The following is a 23,075-nucleotide window of genomic DNA, read 5'->3' on the forward strand; positions in this document are numbered from 1 at the left end:
GGCTCAGTTGTGTGGGAGAGATTAGAAGAGCATCATCACGCGAGGAGGGTATTCTATGGCGTGGCTATGCGGTGGTGTGGCTATGTAGTGGCGTGTCTGTGCGGTGGCGTGTCTGTGCGGTGGCGTGTCTATGCGGTGGCGTGTCTATGCGGTGGCGTGACTATGTGGCGAGGTGACACTGTGCAAGACCAGCTGCACCTCAAATGGAGGACCAACTGTGTCGCAAGAGAAGCACGCACTTCTTGCGCTGCGCGAAGGACAAACCACGCTGCCGCCCAGTGACGCGGAATGAGGTTCGGCTGAGCTAACTTGACGAATGCTGGGGCAAAAAATTGAAACTTCGGAGGACCTCGCTGCGGAATCGAGCAAAGGGTGGGCAGATTAAGGCGGGGTCCCAAGGAGAAAAAGAAAAAAAAAAAAAAGAAAGGAAAAGAAAAAAAGAAAAAAAAAAAAAACTGCAAGTTGAGACTCGGGATTAATTAGTAGCGCGCGAACAAACAGGTAAAGTAAAAACAAACAAACGAACGAGGGGACATACGACGGGACAAACGAAGGGACAAACGAAGGGACAAACTCTAGGGGGGGCACAAGCAGACAAGACACACGCAGGTGCACACTTTGGAATGTCTGCCAAGCGCGCTCGTTAACAAAGAGAAGGCGGCACAACCCACAAGGCAGTCGTCACGTTGCTTCGTACACACATGGTGCGAACAAGCGGATGGATCACCTGGTGGATGCTTTGAAAAACGTATGAACATGTGCAGGTAAAATTAAGTATTCACCTTAACACAAATGAAAATACGATCATGTGAAGAGGACATACTTAGGCGTTGTTACGACGTTCGAAGGAATGCTGTATTTTAACTCTATTAAGGGGTGGGGAAAAAAAAAAAAAGGGAAAAAAAAAAAAAGGGAAAAAAAAAAAATAGAAAGCAAAGCAAAGCAAAATAATTGGAAGCAAAATGACTGTGGGTGCAACAGGAGACAGGGGTGTTTTTCCTTTGCGTCTCTGAGTTCGCTTCCCCGAGTGCAGCTGCACGGGGCAACTCGCTACATTTGATGTCTGCTCTACCGGCTCGAGTTATCGGTTTGGCTTGACTGCTCTAGTTAGGGGTTCGCTTTAGCTGCTTCCTTGGACGCTCCTCTCCCGTTTTCCCTTTGGCGCAAAGCTGAAAGGCCAGCTTGCTTTCTCTTTCGTTGCGATTCAGCAGAGCAGACTCGGGCAGAGCGACCGCCACTTCACAGGGGGCACTACGTTGGCGGTTGGAATGTGCGAATTGAAAAAGGGGAGCCGCTGCAGGTGTCGCCGCAGATGTCGCAGGTGCCGCCCAACTTGACGAACCTCAGGGCATTGTCACAACTGCAAGCTCGGAGGTTCTTTTTCTTCCCAGGAGGGGGCAATTGGAGGTGGTGAAGCAACAACGTGGCAGTGGGGGTCTCCTCCCCTGTATTGGGGGGATTTGTTCCCCTTTTCTCCTTTTCGCCTGTCCCCTTTAAGAAGGCCGGGACAGCTGTGCGCCCCAAAGCTCTGGGGCCTTTTCGCGTCGCTGCTCCCTCCCAAGGGTCTGCCCTCACAAGGAGCCGTAACCACAGGGAGATGTGCGAGTGGCACACACAAAATGGTATTAACGTGAGGGAGGAGAAGGAGAGGATACTCAAAGGGAGACGTTTTCAAACGAGCGAGCGAACACCAACGAAGGAACTCGATCAAAAGTAAAGTCCTGGAAGAGATGCTCACACAAGTTGGCCCACGCATCTGCAAGGGCGACTTAAAGGAGCCAACTCTCAGAGATAAGATGAAAGGAAAAAAAAAAAAAAATCACTTGTAGGTTTCTTAAAAGGTGTTACTTCACTCACAACTTTGCTTTCTTAAAAAAAAAAAAAAAAGCAAAATGACACATCGGGAATCACAAACGTGTGCTCACCTAATGTGTAACAGTGACTTAAAGAAAAAAAAAAAAAAAAAACTTGGCACACCTGAGAAAACCTCTACAAATAACAGCACAACTCAGCAAAAAAACACTTAAGTTAACCGTCCGACGGTGAGGCAACGAACGAGTGCAGGGAAGCTGGCAACGGAACAGAGACTAAGGCTCACTCGACTGGCATTGGGGAGGCGGCCACGAAGAAATGCATGCCATCCATGCATGTGTCCTCCTCAAAAATACGAGGCGGCATAATACAATGTGGTGATGTGCCTCTCACCGCAGTTGCGTTCAACCCTTCAGTTTCGCACGAAGCAGAACACTCTGCAACGTGCATGTGGGTATGCACACCAAAATGCAAAGTGATGGCCCGGGAACAGATGCAAGGTGAGGGGGCAGCGCACATGCAAGCGGAGAGGGTTGCACAGATAGCAGCGTTGATTCACTCATGCATGCTCATGCGATTTTAAAAGGACACCTCCTCACGAAGGAATGGACCTGAAGGATGCACTGCTCTGTGGCGCCCTCCCCCCACACCCTCCGTCGTATGCCTCATTGTTAAGTGCAACGTTTGGAAGACACATGAGCCAACGTCGAAGTTTGATCGAAGTTTGGTCGAAGTTTCGGGGGGCGGAGGGGTGGTGTGATACATGGGCTCTGTTCCGCAGCTCACCGAGGGGACGACGCCTGCAGTGTTTTTGGTGTCACATCGCCTAGTGCCCGGTTGTGCCTGTCATCACCTCAACCAGGCGTTGCCCCTTTCGTTGCCCCTTTAGTTGCTCCTTCCGTTGCTCCTTTTTTTAATCAACGCGACGTGATTCGCGTAGGCAGCGCGATCATGTCGAACCCGTTCGACGCGCCTACGAAGTGAGTGTGCGGGTGGGAGCAATCGAGCCTCCAGAAGGGGGAAAAAAAAGAAGGGGCGGAGGACGAGGCGGAGGAAGAGAAGGAAAAAGAGTTGGAAGAAGAAGAAGAAGAAATAAGATAGAGGAAGATTTTTTTTTTTTACATCCGGTGTATGAACGCTCCTCCTTTGCATTCAGTTCACCTGGGGGTTGCCCCATTCACGTCCCCCCCTTGTGACTCCCCTGGTAGATGCACTGCCACCAGCATTGCCACCAGATAGCACACACGCGGCATGCGATAACACCAGAAGATCTGCAGAATGAAGTGCAGCCCATTTTCGTTCTCCCCCTCGATTGAGCACGGGTCACGGTGCTGGGAAAATGAAGAAAAAGAAAAAGGAAAATAAAATAAAAAGAAAAATAAAATAAAAAGAAAAATAAAATAAAATGAAAAATAAAATAAAAATAAAATTCCTTTTGCATCTTTCACCTTTCTCATCTTTTTTCTTTTTCTTCCTTTTAACGGTTGCACAAGTGAAGGGACATAGCGAGCAAGCTCTCCAGCGCCGCGCGACGATTAGCAATTCCTCAAAAAAAAAATAGCCACCTCGTTTTTGTACCTTTACTCCCCCCCACCGCCAACTGTCTAATGATGCTACTCCTTCGCATGTGTGCACAGGTGTACATTAAAAAAAAAAAAACAAAAAAAAACAAAAAAAAACAAAAAAAAACAAAAAAAAAACAACGTAAAGGCAGGCTAGCCCCCCTTTTTTTTCAGCATTGGAACAACACACGTCCGCGAAAAGGACAAACAGCCTTCCATGCAAACGGCTTTCCATGCAAACGGCCTTTCATACAAACGCACATTCTTACGTTGGTGAGAGCATACGCTCAAGGGGGTGTGCATTCCCCATTTTCCATTTTTTTCTCACAAGAAGAGAAAAAAAAAAAAAAACAGAAAAGACTCGAAGTATTCTATCCATAGCATTAAACGGGTAGGTTAAGTTTTATTTTTTTTTTTCTGGCAGTATGTACACAGATGGTTGGGCTGACCCAGTTGGGTGTTGTAAGCAACGAAGAAGATTTCTTCTTTTTGCCTGAACGGGTCAGGCGAAAGTTGGGGGGGCACACCCCTCTGCGCTTGTTCCCCTGGGGGATGTTCACCAAAAAGGGTGGCAAGTGGGATGGTAACAGGGTAGCACGTGGGATGGTAATTGGGGTAGCTCACAACCTGGCGCAGTCCTCCGTGTGGCCCGCCCCCCAATGCAATGGTCACTCGCCACCATGGAACAAAAAAAAAAAAAAAAGAGTAACCCCACGCGCGAAAGGGCTCTCTTCAGGCGACTTTACTCTGCCTTTGCGAAAAAAAACAAAACGGCAAAAAAAAAGGAACACCAAAATGAGATTAAAAAATAATCACCATACCTCCTGTCCATGTGAAGAAGCCCGTTTCTCCACCCCGCGCGAAGAAAAAAAAAAAAAAAAAAAAAAAATCCTCCTGGAAAATAAGAAAAACATGGCACCCTTTCAAATCAGCTGCACACAGCGCTCAACTTGAAATTTCTTCTCCCGCTTGGATTGCGCGAAAGCGTCATCGTTATCACACCTTTGGAGTGCCGCTTTACTCGTGAGAGGCCGAACTCTCTCGATGACAAACTCGTTTGGTGACTAAGCTGCAAATCTTTTGCGCTCGTTGCACACGGAGAGGTTTATTTGTCTGTGTAAATCAGCACTTTGCAAATCGCGAAAAAAAAAAAAAAAAAAAAAAAAAAAAGTATACATACATACGTACATGCGTGCATACTTACGTACTCCCCTGCGCGCATCCCTGCTCGATTGCACGACGCGATTGGCGCAACGAGATCGTGGCTGGGCGAAGTAAGACTAGTGGCAGTTTGCTTGCTTCGCCTCCCCCCTCACGTTCAGGGCAGAGGAAGACAGTCGAGCGACACTCTCCCTCCAGCTCTTATCTCTCCCCCTTGAGCAAGGCAATAGACTTTGCACTCAAGGGAAACGAAAAAAAAGGGGACAGGATTGAAAGTCTACCCCTGTGAATATCCCCATGTGTGTATTTTACACTTTTTTTTAATTTCCCCACGTGAGTTATAACGAGCGTTCTTATTATCACTATTTTTTTTTTTTGTTTTTGTTGACCAGCCACTGGTGAGTTCTTTCCCTACGCGGGGCGAAGAAAATGTAGCATGCGCAGCTCCAATGCAGGGCAACAAGGGTGAGGAGAAGCAGCCGGCGGAGCTATGCAGCGGTGAGGGAAGCGTTGAGCGAAGCGGTGGACGAAATGGTGAAGGAAGAGGTGAACGAAACGGTGAGGGAAGCGGCGAACGAAACGGTGAACGGCTCGGGGAACAGCTCGGGGAACAGCTCGGGGGCGGCTTCAACTTCGACTTCTCCTACGAGAGTATCCTAAACAATGACATAGTGAGGCCCCAGGAGATAGACTGCGGGATGTCCTGCGCCAGCTCCTTCTTTGAGGGCAGTGAACGGGTCGCCCCTGGGGGTGACTACGCCATGGATTCTTCAAGTGACCAAGTGGGACCACTCAAATGTGCAAATTTTGCTTCCCCCATGAGCGCGCACAACACCAGCGCCCTGGAGTTTTCATTCCAAAGGGACGCTGATCAGGGAGGGGCACTCCACGGAGAGGGTGCACTGTGGGGAGGACAAAAACGGGGCGCGAGCGACGACACAGGTGGTGAAGACGCAGTGTCAGTGTACGTGGGAGAGGTCCATGGAGAGCAGCGGGGTGTGCCCCGTGGAGAGCAGCGGTGTGAGCCCCAAGGAAAGAAGCGGGGTGTGCCCCATGGAGAGCAGCGGTGTGAGCAGCGGGGTGATTCCCAGTGCATGGAGCACCTGATCGGATACGAAGGACTCCTGACGAGTGAAGCGCCCAGAGGGGGGGAGGGACACCGTCGCGGTGGCACCCTCAAGGGAGAACAAAGTGGCACAGATGGCGCGCAGCTTTGCGATACGTTTAAGCAGAAGAAAGAGGAGAGCACATATAGCGAGTTAGCAGTTGGTGGGTTAGCATCTAACGAGTTAGCAGTTAGCCAGTTAGCAGCTAGCCAGTTAGCAGCTAGCCAGTTAGCAGCTGGTGGGGAAGGCCCCCTAAGGGGGGGCCCATCCACCACGAACTCTGGGGAAACGTGCATAGTGTCATCTCCCACCATGACGACCACAGACAAACAGGGGAAGTCATGCAAGTCAAGTAGATCGATCAGTTCCACCAGAGCCAGTGACGTGAGTGAAGTAAACGAAATATATCGATCCCTACAAACAGAGATTGCAACTTATAAAATAAAAATATTTCACTTAAAATCGGAGGTACAAGTTCAGAGGAGCTACTTTCTCAATGAGAGGAAGAAGAACGAGGAGTATGGTAAAATATTGGGGAGGTTTTTATTGGAACCAAGTAGTTGTTCACAAGGAGGAGAGGAGTGTATAGGATCACTGAACCTACTCGAAGTGGAAAATAAAAAATTGAGACAAGAATTAGCTCTCAAGAATAGCGAAGTTATCGAATTAAATAATGTGGTGAATAACTTAAAAGATCAGAAAATAATTTTCATGCATTCTCTACAGAACGAGTTAGAAGTATGCATGAACAAAGAAGCAGAGTCATCTCTGATGTTGCATGCACAGACTAGGAGACTAGCCAATACAAATAATTACATAGCTAAGCAAAATAAAGAGGTATCTCAGCTGAAGGAGGACTTAAACAAAATGGAGGAGACTTACGTTCTCCATGTCCACAAAATGGAGAATCAGATCAAGGAACTGCTCGAAGAAAGAAACGAATTTATTTCTACTGCCAAACGGTTAGAAGTAATAAATATGGACAATAAAAAAAAGGATGAGGAGATATCGAAATATAAACAGAAGTGCAGAGAGTTAAGTGATGAGCTGAACGACTTACTCAGAATCGTTTCAACAGAGAGAGAAAATAAGAGTGCCAACTTTGGTGCTTTCTACCAAGATGGGGATGTCATTTCATCGTTCACGTCCCTCAAGGAGGGGTTCATCAGTGGGGGCACTCTCAAGGAGGGGTTCATCAGTGGGGGCACCCCCAAGGAGGGGTTCATCAGTGGGGGCACCCCCAAGGAGGGGTTCATTAGTGGACGCTCCCTTACTGGACGCTCCCTTACTGGACGCTCCCTCACTGGACGCTCCCTCACTGGAGGTACCCTCGATGGGGCCCCCCTCGGTGAAAACCGCCTCAGGGAGGAAAACTCCATTTTGGCTAGACAACTAAAACAGCTAATAGAACAGAACGAAGCCCTCAAAGCGGAACTAGCACAACGGGTACAGGATCTCCAAGAGGTAGGAAGCCAATTAGATGGCCACAAACAAACCATAAAAGTGAAGAACCAAAATTATGCTTTGCTTCTCGAGAGGTACAACAACTTGGAGAAAGATTTCGAAAATATTCACCTCCTGTGTTTGCAACTGGAGGAGAGGTTCCGCGTCGAACAGAGCAACCATGCGCATGCAAGCGTGCATGGAAGCGTGCATGGAAGCGTAGGTGCAAGCGTAGGTGCAAGCGTAGGTGCAAGCATAGATGCAAGCGTAGGTGCAAACGGGAAGGCCAGTGCCAGGGGGAGCGGCAACCATGAGCACCCGCTCAGCAGGAGCAACTTCTCCCTCAGTGACTTGGAGCTTAATCACAGTCAGCTAAGCGAGAGTAACATCCAACATTACCAAATTTTCTGCTCTGAGCTGCAACTGGAAAATGAGTCCCTCAAACAGACAGTCCAACGACTCAAAAGCAAGAATAGGAAGCTCACCACGAGCATGGAGCTTCTCCTGCGCGATTTGGTCACCGCGGGGGGTGCACCGCCTACAGAAACGTATGATAAAGTGGAGAGGGGAAATCAGGCAGCCGCACATGGTAGGGAAAGGGAAGGGGGAACTGGGGGGGATCTCCAACCGGGGGAAGCCCGCACAACTGCTGAGTGCGCCCTGGAGAGTGCCCCGCCGAGCCCTAACCAAGAGGGGGGCCTCCAAAGAAGCCTCAGCCACCCCAGTTGCGAAGCAAACGAAGAGAATCCCCCCCCAGGTGGAGGCCAGAAAAGTGGGTGCACCCAAACGGAGAAGCACCCCGTGGAGGGAACAACAGAACGGGGGATCCAAACGGAGAAGCGCCCGGTGGAGGAAACCCCCCCGAGTGAGGAGAGAGAAAAAAAAAACGGGTGCACCCAAACGGAGGGAAAGGGAAGACCACTCGGCGAAGACACCCCCGATCGAAATGTCATCAGTGAAGGGGTGAACACGGAGGAAAAAATCTCGACGAGCAAGCAGGTCTACACGCATGAGAACAGGTCGTTCGTGAGCTCCGGCACAAACACCAATTTGATCGACGTGGCACACGTGGGAGTCAACCCGAACATGATAGACGTAACCGACGTGGGAGTCAACCCGAACCCGATCGACGTAACCGACGCGGGGGTGAACCCAAACCCGATCGACGTAACCGACGTAGGGGTTAACCCTGAAGTAGAGACGAAGAGCACCCAACACAGAGAAGCACAAACGGAGGAAATAAGCAATCTTGTAAAATTCACCCAAACGGAAGAAAGCAGCAGTGCCAACAGGGAAGTCCTCACAGACCTGCACGGCATTAACAACTGCAGCATCAAAAGGATCATGCTCGCATGCAGTTCCTCGAAAAATAAAAAGGTGCAAGTAACCACGACAACGATGAATGCCTCCGCTCAAACGGTGGAAATTTCTCACCATGGAAGGTACTACAACTGTGATGCCTACCGAGGGGACGTCTTCTATGATGTACAAAGAGATAGAAGCACCACGAGAAGGATAAAAAAAAGGCAGTGTGTTAAGGGATGTAAAAGGCTTTCTCTGTACTCAGATGAAGCATCTACTGGAGGAGACTTCTCATGCGAATCGTATTCGACCTCGTCCACTAGTGTGTATGCACGTTTTAGATGCACCGAGAAAAATAAAAATAAAAATAAAATAAAAACTAATGATATACCCACCATTAGGAGTAAACAAAAAAATGGAGAATACGCTATACGAAGAAGGTTCAAAGAGGATGGAGCTTATCTCCATGAGGGAGACCACGTAGGTATCAGGAAGGACCAGCTAGCTCTATGTGACAGAAGGAGAGTTAACAGAAGCTGCAAATATATGGGCACATCTAGTACGTATGCTTTGTCTAGGGGGAGAAAGGATGATCAGCGAGGAGGTACGGGAAAAAGGATTCACAAAAAAGGAGAAATGGACGAAGTAGAATCGCTTATTGAAATTTTAAAATATTCCTCTGAAAGTTATGAGTCTGACACGGATGGCCACCACGACGTGAATGGTCATCGCGACGTGAATGGTCACCGCGATTTGCACCTTTGCAGAAGTGAGGAGAGCTTTTACGAATGCCCTTCTGCAGACCACGCGAGGATTCGCTTCAAACGGCTAGCGAATCAGCAAAAAAGACACTCTCATAGAACCCTTAAACAAATGAGGGACGTCTCTGAGGAGGACTCCATCGAAGGTGCGTACCCCCCCCATGAGAGAAATGAGAGAGCAACCCTGAGAGGGAGAAGCCAAATAGTCAGGAGCAGTCTAAAATGTCGCAGCTGTCGAGGAGGTCGCAGCTGTCGAGGCGATCGAAGCTGTCCAGGCTGTCGAGGCTGCCACCCCCAGCGTGTCATCGTCAAGGAAAACAAGCACGTACAAACGGGGGAGTACTTCCTCGAGAGTGAATTTAACTACGACCCTAGCACCACCCCCATGGGTTCACCCCATTATGACACAAAAAAAAATATAACAACTTTGAAGAAAAAGATAAAGGAATATCTCAGTGATTACTACCACACCGTCATCATTTGTGAGCATTGCAAGGGGGTCTATGTGGACTTTTTTATTATACAAGTTATTCATGAGTATATTGCTCGAGCTAATTTTTGTCGTCGCTGCAGCTGCGGTGGTGGTGGGTTGGGTAACGCCGTTGGGGGGAAGGTGCAAGGCGCGCAGTGGGGTGCAGTCCAATGGGATGCTTCGCTGGGTGCGAGCGGAGAGTTGAGCGGCGAGTTGAGCGGCGAGTTGAGCGGCGAGTGTAGCGACCAGTTGAGCGGCGGGCATAGCAGCGGGCATAGCAGCAGACATAGCAGCGGGCATAGCAGCAGACATAGCAGCGGGCATAGCAGCAGGCACAGCAGCGGGCATGGTTCTGACCAAACCGCTGCACTCGCCGCCAACCCGGGAGGGGACCCCCCCACGGTGGCACTCGAGTCCTTCCTAATCAAACGCATCCCCCTGAAACTACCCATATGCACGTGCACACTGGTGAATTTGAAGTACAAAAAAATTTTGGTGAGGAAGGAGGAGTCAGCACTGGGAAGAGGCGCGCAGGGCAGAGCGGCACTGGGTAGAACCGCGCAGGGAGGAGCGGCACGGGGGACCAACAGGATACCCAGTAGACTGCCCAACCAACCAGGCAAGCGAAAGACGAAGAACCAATCGGAAAAAAAACACACACACCAAAAGGAACTAATGAACAAAGCACTACTCATAATTAACCATATGAGAGTAGAACTCAATAAAATAAAATACGTCATCTGTAGTTTCCTTCTTTTAAATGTGAAGAATGAATACCATAGATTTTTTTTGAACTCTCCAAGACTGACTAATTTGTTCCCTTTGGCCTTTAGGAAGTATGCAGTGGGGGAGAGTGAGTGGTGCGGTGTGGTGGCCTCGTCCGAAGGGCTGCTTCCTAGCGAGACGAAGCTGTCACAAAGCGGAATGGTAAAAAGAGATGCGTCGCAAAGCGGAATGGTAACTAGAGGTGCGTCGCAAAGCGGAGTGAATGTCATTCAAGTGGGCACCTCACAACATGCTTCTTCTGTGTGCATTTCCCGGGAGAGCGAGCACCCAAACGAAGAACCACTCAGCACAGGAACTCAATCCCGATGCCAACCCCACGGGAGTATCCCCCATTGTGCATCTAACAGGAGAGGTAGCAACGTGACCGATGTGAACCCCTTTATCGATTCGATGTTGGCCTCTACGAACGATGGGAGAAGATCCTTCGCAGATGCGTCCGTGTCTGTGTCCGCATCCGTGTCCACCTTCACGTCCGCCCGCACGTCCACTCCACCGTGCGGGGGGAATGCCGAAGAGGTGGAAGGGACCACCATTAGAAGCATATCGCTACTGGACGGACAAAGAATAGCCAACCATGGATCGCTCGAGGAAAGATCCCCTTGCCTCTATTCATCCGGAAAATCGGGGAACCAAGTGAGCCGCAACGAACTGTGCAGCCAGGTCGACACGCACAGAGCAGGCGAGGCACACGGACCATGCGAGGTACACGGACCATGCGAAGCACACGAACCATGCCAAGCACACGACAACATCGCTAAACCGCACGACAACATCGCTAAACCGCACGACAACATCGCTAAACCGCACGACGATTCCGTGAACCACTCAGGCAGTGTTCCCCACTGCGACCATTTCTTACGCCACGATGGAAAGGAGAACATCACCCTGTTTTTCATTTTGTCGATGCTCCGCTTGCACGAGTTGCACGTCGCGTCTAATTTAAAGTCAGGAGTGGCGTCCTTCACCCGCACTGATGATGCAGCGGAAGCATCGAATGGGCTGGGTAGCAGTTTCCCCCCAAGTAGGAGTTCCCCAAATGGGAAGCCCCCAAATTGGAACCCCCCAAGTGGTCCCCACGCGAGTGATTTTACCTCCCCCAGCGAAGTAGACTCTTTTTTCGAGCCTTACCATCTGCACCTGGGAGAGGGGACCTCCAACGCAGAAGAAAAAACATCACTCACACTAATCATGCGAGATATTGTAAAGAACGTGGAGGCACACTCCAAATCAATTGCGTCGGTGTATCTACGTCTGGACGAGCCCTTAAGTGTGGCTCCAATACGAATGGCAGATGTGCTCAGGTTAATTCAGAATTACGAGAAAGTGGATCTTTACATGAAAAGGTTATCAAACCGGAGAGAAGACGAAGATAAAGTGCACCGAGGAGAAGTGCACCGAGGAGAAGTGCGCCGAGGAGAAGCGCACCGAGGAGAAGTGCGCCGAGAAGAAGTGCACCGAGATGACGTGCGCCCAGACGAACAGCTACCAGAAGGGGGAAAAAACTGTAAGGGATGTCACGCGGCCGAGGACGACCCACTCATCCTTCGTTTAAAAGCAGAAATAGAACAACTCACTGCGGAGAAGGACGCCATGAATAAAATGCTGAGTGAAGCTGTGGATGACAATGCGAGATACTCCAAGTTGTGTGCGGACCTTCAGCAGGGCAAGCCCGTGGAGGAGGGAGGCGTCTGCATGAATAAGATCGACTCGTGCATTAGCAGGATTGAAGAGCTGCACGCTGAAATAGAGGTACTCAAGCAGAGGGGGGGGAGCGGCCGAATTGTAAACTCCTGCCTTCGAGACAGCGACGTCTGCAGCGAGGGTCGCCCCAACGGAGGTGCACACGAATGGGATGGCGACCACGATGAAGATTGCGACCGCCGTCACGATGAAGACTGCGACGAAGACTGCGACCGCCATCACGATGAAGATTGCGACCGCGATCACGATGAAGACTGCGACGAAGACTGCGACCGCCATCACGATGAAGACTGCGACCGCCGTCACGACGACGCTTGTGCCAAGCGCCCCGCTGCGCCCAACCGAGTGAACAAAAAAAACAACCACAACCACAACGAGCAACATTCTCCAAGGATCCCAAATCGACATAATTTACAACGTCATAATAATCCTCAGGAACAGCATCACACATCTCGTGACCTATGTGTACAAGAAAACATCGAATAATGCGAAGCTCAACATGAATCACATCAGGGAACTCTACACAAACGCAGTTAACGTTCTGCTTGATCTTCCCAAGGAGTTAAACCACACCGTTATCTTCATTAGTAAGAGAGAGATTAATTTGCATATGTACTTAAAAAAAGGGGGTCTCAGTTTGGAACCAGCGGAGAGGGAGCTCAACACGGAGAGGAAGCTCAACACGGGTAGGAAGCTCCACACGGAGAGGCAGCTCCACACGGAGAGGCAACTCCCCGCACGCGATTCCCTGCACGCACTACCCGACTTCTCCGACGGCAGTTCGCTGGAGGACAAAATGACACAGGAGAGAAAGGAAAAAAAAAAAAAAAAAAAAAAAAAAAAACTCAACAAATGCACACAATGGATGGGGCCAACGAGCTGAGCGAGAGCCACTTGGAAGACGAAGCGGCGGTCACGTCATCACAAAAACAAAAAAAAAGGAAAGGAAGAAAAAAAAAAGTCGTGGAAGGAGCCCACTGCCTAGTGGGTCTTGCGGACGTCTCCGACCAGGTTATCCGGCGAGACGCTCGGCGTCTTCTTCGTCTCCCCCCCCACACTGCATCTCATCGTAGCGCAGACGCGTGCCTACTTGCCATAACACTGCTGTGGTCTCCTCCACGTGCACTCTTCTTTCATTTTCCCCCTTTTCAGGACTCCTCGAGCGACGTGTCCCTGTTCTTCGATTTGTAGGGAACAGAGATGGGGAGCAAGTCGAGCGTGTCGCAACACACGTGGGGTGCTACAACAACGGGTGCGCTTCGCAGTTGCCTCATCGAAGTGGTTTCCTTATTCAGTTTCTAGGTGCACCCAGAACTCCTACCCACTATGCAAACCGCCCCGTTAAACAGACTGTGCCAAGAGCACCCTGAGGGGGACAACCCGGAGCTGCCGCCCTGCCACCAAGGATAAGCACTCCTTTTGGGTAAAACTCCCCATACCACTCTCCCGATATATCTGTCCCTTTCTCTCTCTCTACCCCCACCCCCACCATGGAAACTTGAAGCAACTTAATTGTAAAACGCGCTGCGACTCAGCCGAGCGCCTCTGTTAAAAGAACTAACCCCCCTCATCGTCCTGTAGTCACGTCTGCCATTGGGTAGGTGATACCCCCCAGCTGCGGTCCCAGCTGCGATCCCGGGGTAATCCCCCTCGAGGGTTCCCTTCTCCCACGTACTCTCCCAGCTTAACGCACTCATGTTAATGGGGTTGGAATGGAAATTAGCGTGCAGGACTCTCCTTCCATTGTCCATCCCGTCTTCTTGAACCACCCCCAAGTTCCTCTCAATAACAGCGATCTCATTTTTGTCTTTCTTATTAACCTTCCGTATATAAGTAGCGAAAGGAGTTTTAATGATACTCTTGCATTTATTTTTTCTTTCCAATTTGTTGTATCGATGGCTTGCTGTTCCTTTCCTTTGAGTTATGGGTTCGAACCTACCACTGGTAAGTCCATCTCCATTTTTCTTGTTATGCAATTTTTCGCTTCGGTACCCCCCTTGGTGAGAGAAGCGCTGCGAGGGTACCGACCGCGCCTCTTCGGGGAAGTTCCTCGGGCGCTCGGGTTCTTCGTTTTGGTTAGCAGGGACACTGTGCATTGGGTGAGAAGCGGCGCTATGCATTGGGTGAGGGGCGGCGCTATGCATTGGGTGAGGGGCGGCGCTATGCATTGGGTGAGAGGCGGCACTATGCATTGGGTGAGAGGCGGCACTATGCATTGGGTTCCAGGCGACATTATACATATGGCTAACCACGTCGCTGTGCATTTGGTTCATCACGTCCTGGTACATGTGATCCACCCCGTCGCTCCAGACGTCGCCGCTAAGCACACCGTTAAGCATACCGCTAACCGCGCCGTCAAGCATACTGCCAACCGCACCGCTAACAGGACCGCCAACTGCACCGCCAACCGCACCGCCAACCGCACTGCTGACTACACCCCTCGATGGCGGTGTCCCCCCCAGGGACATCTCCTCCGCCTCCTCGTTCTCCGAATTGAACTCATCATAATAAAAACTGCAAGGCAATTGTTTAATGCACTCAGTCAGGGAAAGGTATCTCTTTATCTGATCAATGTAAGTCGAATTAATGCTTGTATAAGTACATATAATTTTATTTAATGCTCCGATTTTATTTCCATAGTAACTTATTTTCTGCATGAGTTTTTGTTTCTTTCCATTTTCCATCTCTGTGGTGAAGGTAGGGTAGAGGTGACTGCTTTGCTCATGGTGCACATGGGAAAGGGGGTGCGTGTTGTCCTCCCCATGCAAGCTCTCCTTTGTGTAACCCATACCGTGGTCAGCTCGGGGTCTGCCTCTTCTGCCACGACGCCCTCCTCGACCCCGACGGGCGCTGCCATCACTGCTGTGAACACTCCCGCTGTGGTCACTCCCTCCCCCTGCACTGCAGCTTGTCATTCCGCCTCCCACTCCGCTGCCCACTCTGCTGCCCATGCCGCCTCTTATTCCGCCTCCCATGCCGCTCCCCCCCCCGCTGCAACGTATGTAGTCCAGGTAAAAGACACACGTCTCCACCTCGAACGAGTAATCCCGCTTCATATATTCGTATTGCAAAATTTTTCTCAAGTAAGTCCTATAACTGCACAGGATCTTAATCACATTTAACTTATCATTACTATTCAAGTAGCAGAAATTTTCGTTCATTTTTTTTATTATGTGGATGTTATTGAATTCTTTTTTTTCCGCTTCTGTGTAGAGTTCCTTTTTAGTGAAGAATTGATCCTCTTCGGGGTCCATCCAGGCGCTGTCCCTCCAGGAGTTTCCCTTCCTGGTGAAGTACTTCTGTTGGTAGTGTTGGGTGGGGCCTCCTTGCATGCCTTCTGGCTCATCGATGGGCCAGTCTCCTCCGTTCGCTACATTCCGCTTCGACTTAGTTCGTGTAAGGCGTCTCCGTCGCGCAGGGCCTCCCCCGGGGGAACCCTCCCCCTGCACGTTGGACGGGGGGTGTCCATTCACGCCGAGTTCATTCACGCCGAGTCCATTCATGCCGAGTTCATTCACACCACCTCCAATCGCGCCACCTCCCATCACCGTGTCCACCTTGCGGCCCCGTCTTCCGACCTCGGCGTACCCCCCCTTGTAACCAGTGCCCCCTTCCTCTGAGCATAACCCACAGACTCTGTTCTTCGAGACGGGAGAGCGGGACGGCAGGTAGTAGCACTCGGCGCTCGTTTTTTGCTTCTCTTCGTTTTTTTCGGCGTCGCATTTTACGTCTCCCCCGCGTCCACCTTCATCCAGCTTCTCATCCCCGCGTCCACCTTCATCCAGCTTCTCATCCCTGCGTCCACCTTCATCCAGCTTCTCACCCCCGCGTCCTTCTTCACCGTGTTGTTCATCCCCGCTTCGTTCCCCATCACCTCCGTCAACGCCAACGCTCCTGTTGTTCCTGATGCTCCTCCCACCCCTACCGAATCTCGAACCCCTAACGCCTCTTCCACTCCTACCGCTATCAAAACACACATTCACGATCCGCTCCCTCTTGCCATCCACGCTATGCTCTCTCATGCCATCCACGCTCCCCTCTCTCTTACCATCCACGCTCCCCTCTCTCTTGCCATCCACTCCCCAGTAGTCCTCCCCACCCGGCTCCCCTTCTGCAGAGCGCCTGTTAGTCCACATGTCCAGGCTCCCACTGCTGTGCGCCTGGTATGGGTTATGTCTCAAGCTCTCCTTCCTGAGGACGTATTCCGACACGACCTTTCCCTTTTGGTGCAGCTTTTTCTGGAAACTCATGTCCTTGGAAAAGGAAGCCGTTGCGTCGCTCCCGTCACGGATACTCCCACCAGAACCATCACCAGAAACGCTACTCCCGCTGCTTACCCCGCTGCAAACCCCGTTGCTACCCCCACTGCTTACCTCGCTGCAAACCCCGCTGCTACCCCCGCTGGTCTTCCTCCTCTTCAAAGCGCCGTAATGGGGGGACGCTCCCTCGTCATGGTTGTTCCTCTTGGGCGCCATCCCCTTTTCAAATTTGTTTCCCCTTCCCTGGTAGATTTCCGTGGGGGTGGTCGGCGCGTCCTCGTCTGCCCCCTTTATTGGCGGTTCCTTTATTGGCGGCTCCTTTGTTGATGGCTCCTTTGTTAGTGGTTCCTTTATTGGCAGCTCCTTTGTTGATGGCTCCTTTGTTGGTGGCTCCTTTATTGGCGGCTCGTTCGGGGGCTGCTCATTGGTGGGTTCTTCGTTTGTGGACTGCTCGTTGGTGCAGCGCCCCCCTGTTAATTGCCCCCCGACCAGCTGCTCCCCCCCGACGAGCTGCTCCCCCTCTATCACCACCTCGTTGGAGCTCTCCTCGCACGTGCTCTCATCCAGGTCAATCACGATGGGTTCCTTGTCATCTAGCGAATGGTGGCTCCTGTCTGCGACAGCATATTCGGGGGCCACTCTCCCCTTCTTCTGAATCCCCAAAATGGATTCGTCGACCGTCCGCCTGCTCTTCCCCACGTGGTACTCATTTTTAGCCTCCAGGAAATTATTCAGTACTTTGCTCATTTCCGACTGGGGCAGCGAATGAGACAGCGACTGCGACTGCCCACGTGATTGAGACTGCCCACGTGACTGCGACTGCCCACGTGTATGCGGCTGCCCACGTGACCGCGGCTGTGGCTCCCCCCTCGTGGCTCCCAAAAGGGGGACCTCCCTCCTGTTGCTATAAATAAATCCACTCGCACCACTGTGCACCTTAAAGATAGAGCAACTCTTCCTATTGCTCACGTTATACCTCCTGACCTTTCTAGCAGGATCCTCCAAATAACTCCTCCCTCCATTCGTGCAATTCTGCTTAGCCATGTGTGTCAATTTGGCATTGTAGTCAAATGTCACTCTTATGCTTCTCCCCTTGTTGAGATGAAGCGAATTAGAGACCTTTCCTTTTATTTCATTTTTTGTGCAGCTCCTCGTAGAGTATCTTAAACACGTTTTTGCACCTTCTATGGGGATGCCTCTACAAGGGGGTGTTGGTGATCCACCTTTTTGACTGCTTTCTTGGTCACTCGTTGTGCTGTCCTTTATGAGGATGTGATCGTGTGGGATGTCCCCTGTGCCTGTCGTGTGTGCGCTTGGTGGGGGGTTCCTCGTGAGGGGCGGGTCCTCCAGGATGACGCTGACGTCGTGCAGGTTGTTCGTTTGAGAGGTGTGCTCGGTTTGAGAGGTATGCCCGGTCTGGTCCATCTGGTCGGTCTGCCTAGTGTTGCTGGGGGGGCTCGTCTCGCTTGTGTTATCCCTCTCGACCGTGTCGCTGGTGTCGACCGAATCGGCAACATCGACGGGATCGTTTGTAGGGTTCACCTCGTTCGCCTCGTTCGCCTTGTCCGCCTCGTTCGCCTCGTTCGCCTCGTTCGCCTTGTCCGCCTTGTCCGCCTTGTCCGCCTTGTCCGCCTTGTCCGCTTCTTTCTCCTCCTTCGCCTTGTCCGCATCTTTCTCCGCTTCTTTCCCCTGCGCCTCCTTCCCCCCCAGCTTGAACGTGTAGAAGGACTTCACGAAGGAGCATATGACGAGCTCGTCCGGGTAAGCCAAGTCGCGCCGTCTGGTTATCTTCTTCTTCACCTCCTCAATTAGAGACACCTTTGAAGGAATGATATTTTCCATGCTTACCAATTTGCTATTAAAAAAATTTTTCTGAAAACTCTCCTGATTTTGTTTCACAAAACTTAAATGCAAATTACATATACACTCATCATTTCTTTTGCAAAAAAAAAGCTGAGAGCTGTATTTGTGGATTTTATTCCTATCAGCGATGATCCTAACAAAAAGAGATATCAAATAAGCACACGAGTGAATGTGCTCTATATATCTAAAAAAATCTACAAACTGAGATATGTTCATTTTGAAGACATAGGAGTAGTCATTGATATCGTAATGTAATTTGTTCAGATCGATTCTAAAATAATTATCCTTTTTCAAAAATCTGTACACTTCTTCATTTTTGATTATATAGCTACATCTCTCCTTGACTCTGTAGGAGTGATTTATTTTCAGCTTAATATTATATCTGTGAATCATGAAAAAAATGAGTGTATCGAACGTGTCCTTGAGGACTTCCTTCACGTTGGACACTCTGTTTCCTTTCACTTTCAAGCTGTGCAGGGTGTTGCCTTTCCTTCGACGCAAGTGGGTTTGCCCACTACCCTGCACATTGCCCTGCACATTGCCCTGCCCATTGCCCTGCACATTGCCTCTCTCACCGCCATCTCCTCCTCGATGCCCTTCGAATCGATTCGATTCCTCCCTCTCTGCTTTTTCATTTTCGCTCAAACTCATCGATCCAGTCATTCCAGCCCCATTCGACACGAACCACACGAACACGCACCCTTGGTAGGTATTCTTTCTGACCTTTGAAAAGGTGAAGTTACAATTTTTTATTGCAAAGTGGTTGTACCGGAACACCTCCAGCAACTCGTCGTACAGGGTTAGCACGTTCATGTCGAAGAGGCTGTACGTGGTGGTCTTCTCCGCGGCCTTCTCTGCGGTCTTCTCCGCAGTCTTCTCCGTATTTCCCCCCGTGTTTTTCTCTTTGTTTTTCTCTTTATTTTTCGCGCCCTCGTCCTGAGTTGCCCCATCTGCGGCTGGACGACCCATCCTCCCCTCTCTACACTTCACCGCCTTGTGGTACTTGCTCACCGACACGTCATATCTGCTGCTCGTCCGCAGGCATTCCCGAATGTCGTCATATGACAGGGAGTAACCCGACTGATCCATGCTGCGTCTCTTCCTTGACGCCCCGCGCTGGGAAAAAAAAGAAAACTCACCCAGGTGGGGAAGTCATCCAAGGGGTGAAGTCATCCAAGGGGTGAAGTCATCCAAGGGGTGAAGTCATCCAAGTGGCCAAGTGCTCCCCTTTACGACAAAACGCGCCGCTCGATTGAATTTTTTTTTTTCCGTGCACAGATTTTGTCTTATTTTTGCACATGCGCCTAAGCAGACAAATGCAGGGTCCAGGGGCGATGCATTTTTCGAGGAAAAACGTGTGCAGCTCGGGAGCGCTGTGCAAAGGGGCGTGCGCGGTGGTCGCGGAAAAAAGGCGCACACAGGCGTATGCACAGAGGGACGCACAGAGGGACGCACAGAGGGACGCACAGACGTATGCACAGAGGGACGCACAGACGTATGCACAGAGGGACGCACAAAAGAGTACACAAAACCGCACACACAACGTACACATGCAGCGCGCAGACAACAGATCGGGCAGCCAAAAAAGCTCACCGGGGAAAATCAGAACAAATGCGGACAAAAGTTGAAAAAATGCCTGAACAGGCAAGGTAAAAAAAAAATAAAATAAAATAAAAAATACACACAAATGAATAAACACAAATGAGCACACCAATACACAAACATGAAAACACATAAACACACAAATGCACAAACACACACATACAAATACACACGTGAAAACCATCACAGCAGGGTCACATTTTTCTAGCAACGCAAACCAGCCACACGTATGCGCATAAAGGATTGAACAATTGCAAACGACGTGCACGCAGGGTCGGCCTACTCCACAAACGGGAAATAGTGGTGTAGAAGTAGCTCTGTTCTTCATAAGAAGTGTGTGAAGGTTTTTTTTCCGTGTTTCGCCTTTTTCGCGTTGGGGCAGATTTGACAGATTTAAAGCTTCGCTCATGTCGAGCACATCGCTCGTGTAGCTTAAGTTGGTTTGCCGCTACGGCCGGATCTGCCACATCGCTGCGTTGTTTTGCTTCTTACTGTAACTTTATTTCTCTCTGTTTTTATTTTCACACTTGTTGCACACGCTTCTGCCGCGAAACGACGCATGCTCCATTTTTTCAGTAACGCAAAAAAATTGCAAATTTGTGTAAGGTGAAATTCTCATCAGCTTAATTTTTTTGTTCACCGCTTCGCCGTTTTGTCGCTCCGCCGCGTTGGCATATTTCCTCTTTGGCGCTTACATCTCCCCATTTTGCCCCCTTCTCTATAAAACGACAGGGGTGTGCCTTTTAAGGCTGCGCGTGTGCAAGGGGATCAGAGACGAGGCGCTCGTTCTGACGTTCGTTCTGACGTTCGTTCTGGCGTTCGTTCTGGCGTTCGTTCTGGCGTTCGTTCTGGCGCTCGTTCTGACGTTCGTTCTGACGTTCGTTCTGACGTTCGCTCGCATGTCCCTCTGAGGAGTAAAAGCATACGTACAGTAACTGTACGTTTATGTTTGCCCCCTTTCCCGCGCACTCTCCTACACACATGCACATTTTTTTTCTTCTCTTCAAATTATGCGTGCCTGCCACCACCCCCATTTGGGAACACAATCTGGGCAAACAGTTCGAACCCATGCACACGTGTTTTGTTACACCGGGTCCACACAGTTGTGAGCGTACATGTGTGCACATTCTCGCGTAGTTCTCTGTTCTGGTTCGTTTGCTTTTCCTCGCGAAGGGTTAATTCGTTTGGGCTGTTTCACCTAGTAAACCACCTCATTTGGTGCGCTCACTTCCTATGGCAACATTCTTTTCCTCCAGTTCGAGAGCTCACCCCGCTGAAGGTGCGACGCAGAAAAGAAGGCGCCCAATTTGTATTCCCCGCAAGTGTGCATACACACACAGTATGACCCATAGGGGGGGGAGGATATAAAATATAGTCCTGTGTTCACCGTGGAAATCTGACTTTCACATTTCCCACCTGCATGGCTACACCCATTCGTGCTACCAGGTAGGAGTGTTCCCCCCATTTTTTTTTTTTGTCAAGTCGATCGGCGTTGTGCACAAAAAGCAGGTGCGCAAAAAAAATGGCCCAAAAAAAGGTGCACAAAAAAAAGGTACACAACAATTTGCCGAGACGGACAAAGCAGGGAAACGCAATGCAACGCAACACAACGAAACGCAACAAAGCGCAACACAACGGAACGCCCATCATACAACAAGGGGGGAAAGACTTTGTTCCGCTTTGCCTCTTCTGCGACAACGCGTCGAATTTCCTATATAATTCTTTGCCTGCGCAAAAAGTTGGCTGCCTCCAAATTGGAGCTAGCTTTTTTGCAATTTCACCTTGCCTGTTCAGGCAAAAAAAAAGAAAAAAAAAAAAAAAAAGCTACGCTAGGCGAGGCGAAGTGAACTTTGAACTGTCCCTTACTTTGCTAACTTCCCCGAACTGAAGCACTCCCATGCAAAGTGAGCCCAAAGGGATGGGGACAAAATTACAGAGATACGCAAACAAAGAAGCCTTAGGGGGAGCTATTCCTACGAAAAGCTGATGCGTCGTTCCAGTGAAAAAAAAAAAAAAAACCTTCACGTAGAGGAACCCCTCATTTCACACATTTTTGAAAAAAAAAAAATTTAATTCATCATTCATGGGAAAGAGGGGAAGGAGTTTTTCACCCCTTTTTCGAATTTTTTTTTTTGTTAGTTTCTTCCTCCTTTGTGCGTAAGTCAAAAGTAGGGAACCCTCCGCCAGGCCGCTACCATTTCAGAAGCGTTAACAAAATGAAGTGGGCACATTTCGCTTTGCGTCCATGCCTGCACCTCGTTAAGGTAGGAAGGAGGGAAGGCATCATATAGTGGGAACCAGAGCGGGTTCCCCGACTGCGTGCCATCAGAAGACCCATTGCAAACGGTCCGATTAGTGACCCTCGGACGAGCAACACGTTCGTGTCCTCCGTCCCCATGCTGAGCAGCATCATCAACCGTTGCACATTACGTGTGCCAAAGTTTGCAACACGCCAGCAATTGTGTATACCACTAATGCCTACTCGTGTGTTTTTTTTTTTTCAGAAGGGGAGCACGGAGAAAAGGCACTTCCTATACACCCAGGTAATACTACTCAAGGAGAGGAGTTGCACAATTTGCACACTGTCGATCCGTTTTGTCACTGCTCTGTGAAGGCGTTTCTTATTTTCACGCCTCCCATGTGTTCAAACGGAAGTACCTTTTGCTTTTCTCTCCACCGTTAAGACGAACCACACATCGATATGTAGAGAACGAATGGATTGCGTCTACCGTTGTGGAGTTAACTAGCCAGTTACGGGGCCACTCGTGCGGAGCAGGCATCCCCACAGGTTGCTTCTCCGAGTTGTTGGCTGATCGGAATGATGGTCTTCACCCTCCTATCACACATTTGTGCGTTTACAACTCCCCCCCCTTTTTTTTTTTTTTTCCCGTAATAGCAAAAACGCATATGCAACCAGCAAACCCCTTTACACATTTACAACGCAACGAAGTACTCGAAGAAGTCGATGAACCACCGTCTCTTTTACATAAATTGGCTTTTCCTGTTTTTATTCTTGGACTTTTGTAACAGTCACTTGGACATATGATACGTGTACGTGGGTAGCTCCCTTCTGTTGGAGCAGCCGGGAGGGGCCCCCGCTTGGCAGTTAAGCCGCTTGGCAGTTACGCCGCTAGACAGTTTGTGCACAAAATGGAGAAGCTGCGGGTGCCCATAAACAGGGGCACTCCAAAACGTCCCCGTTCGATTAGTTTTTAGCATCTTATCACGAGACAGACGTGAAAGGT

General features: G+C 50.1%; 3 protein-coding genes across 3 annotated transcripts; 2 read left to right on the forward strand and 1 right to left on the reverse strand.

Annotated features, from left to right (window-relative positions):
- Window positions 1-5,953: 5,953 nt before the first annotated feature.
- On the forward strand, window positions 5,954-12,592 carry PCYB_123690 (hypothetical protein; the record flags this gene model as incomplete). Its single annotated transcript, XM_004223702.1, has 2 exons — window positions 5,954-6,899; window positions 6,966-12,592. 2 exons carry the CDS (start codon window positions 5,954-5,956, stop codon window positions 12,590-12,592), a joined length of 6,573 nt encoding a protein of 2,190 aa, XP_004223750.1.
- Window positions 12,593-14,027: 1,435 nt separating this feature from the next.
- Window positions 14,028-19,317, reverse strand: PCYB_123700 (hypothetical protein; the record flags this gene model as incomplete). The annotated part of the gene is made up of 3 exons (XM_004223703.1): window positions 14,028-14,194; window positions 14,520-14,792; window positions 15,105-19,317. The coding sequence occupies 3 exons, from the start codon at window positions 19,315-19,317 to the stop codon at window positions 14,028-14,030; spliced, it is 4,653 nt and encodes a 1,550-aa protein (XP_004223751.1).
- A 2,729-nt stretch (window positions 19,318-22,046) lies between these two features.
- PCYB_123710 (hypothetical protein) lies at window positions 22,047-22,876 on the forward strand (the record flags this gene model as incomplete). The annotated part of the gene is made up of 3 exons (XM_004223704.1): window positions 22,047-22,094; window positions 22,335-22,373; window positions 22,727-22,876. 3 exons carry the CDS (start codon window positions 22,047-22,049, stop codon window positions 22,874-22,876), a joined length of 237 nt encoding a protein of 78 aa, XP_004223752.1.
- Window positions 22,877-23,075: the final 199 nt, after the last annotated feature.

This window comes from Plasmodium cynomolgi, chromosome 12 (assembly GCF_000321355.1).
Source record: "Plasmodium cynomolgi strain B DNA, chromosome 12, whole genome shotgun sequence".
NCBI classification, from domain to species: domain Eukaryota; phylum Apicomplexa; class Aconoidasida; order Haemosporida; family Plasmodiidae; genus Plasmodium; species Plasmodium cynomolgi.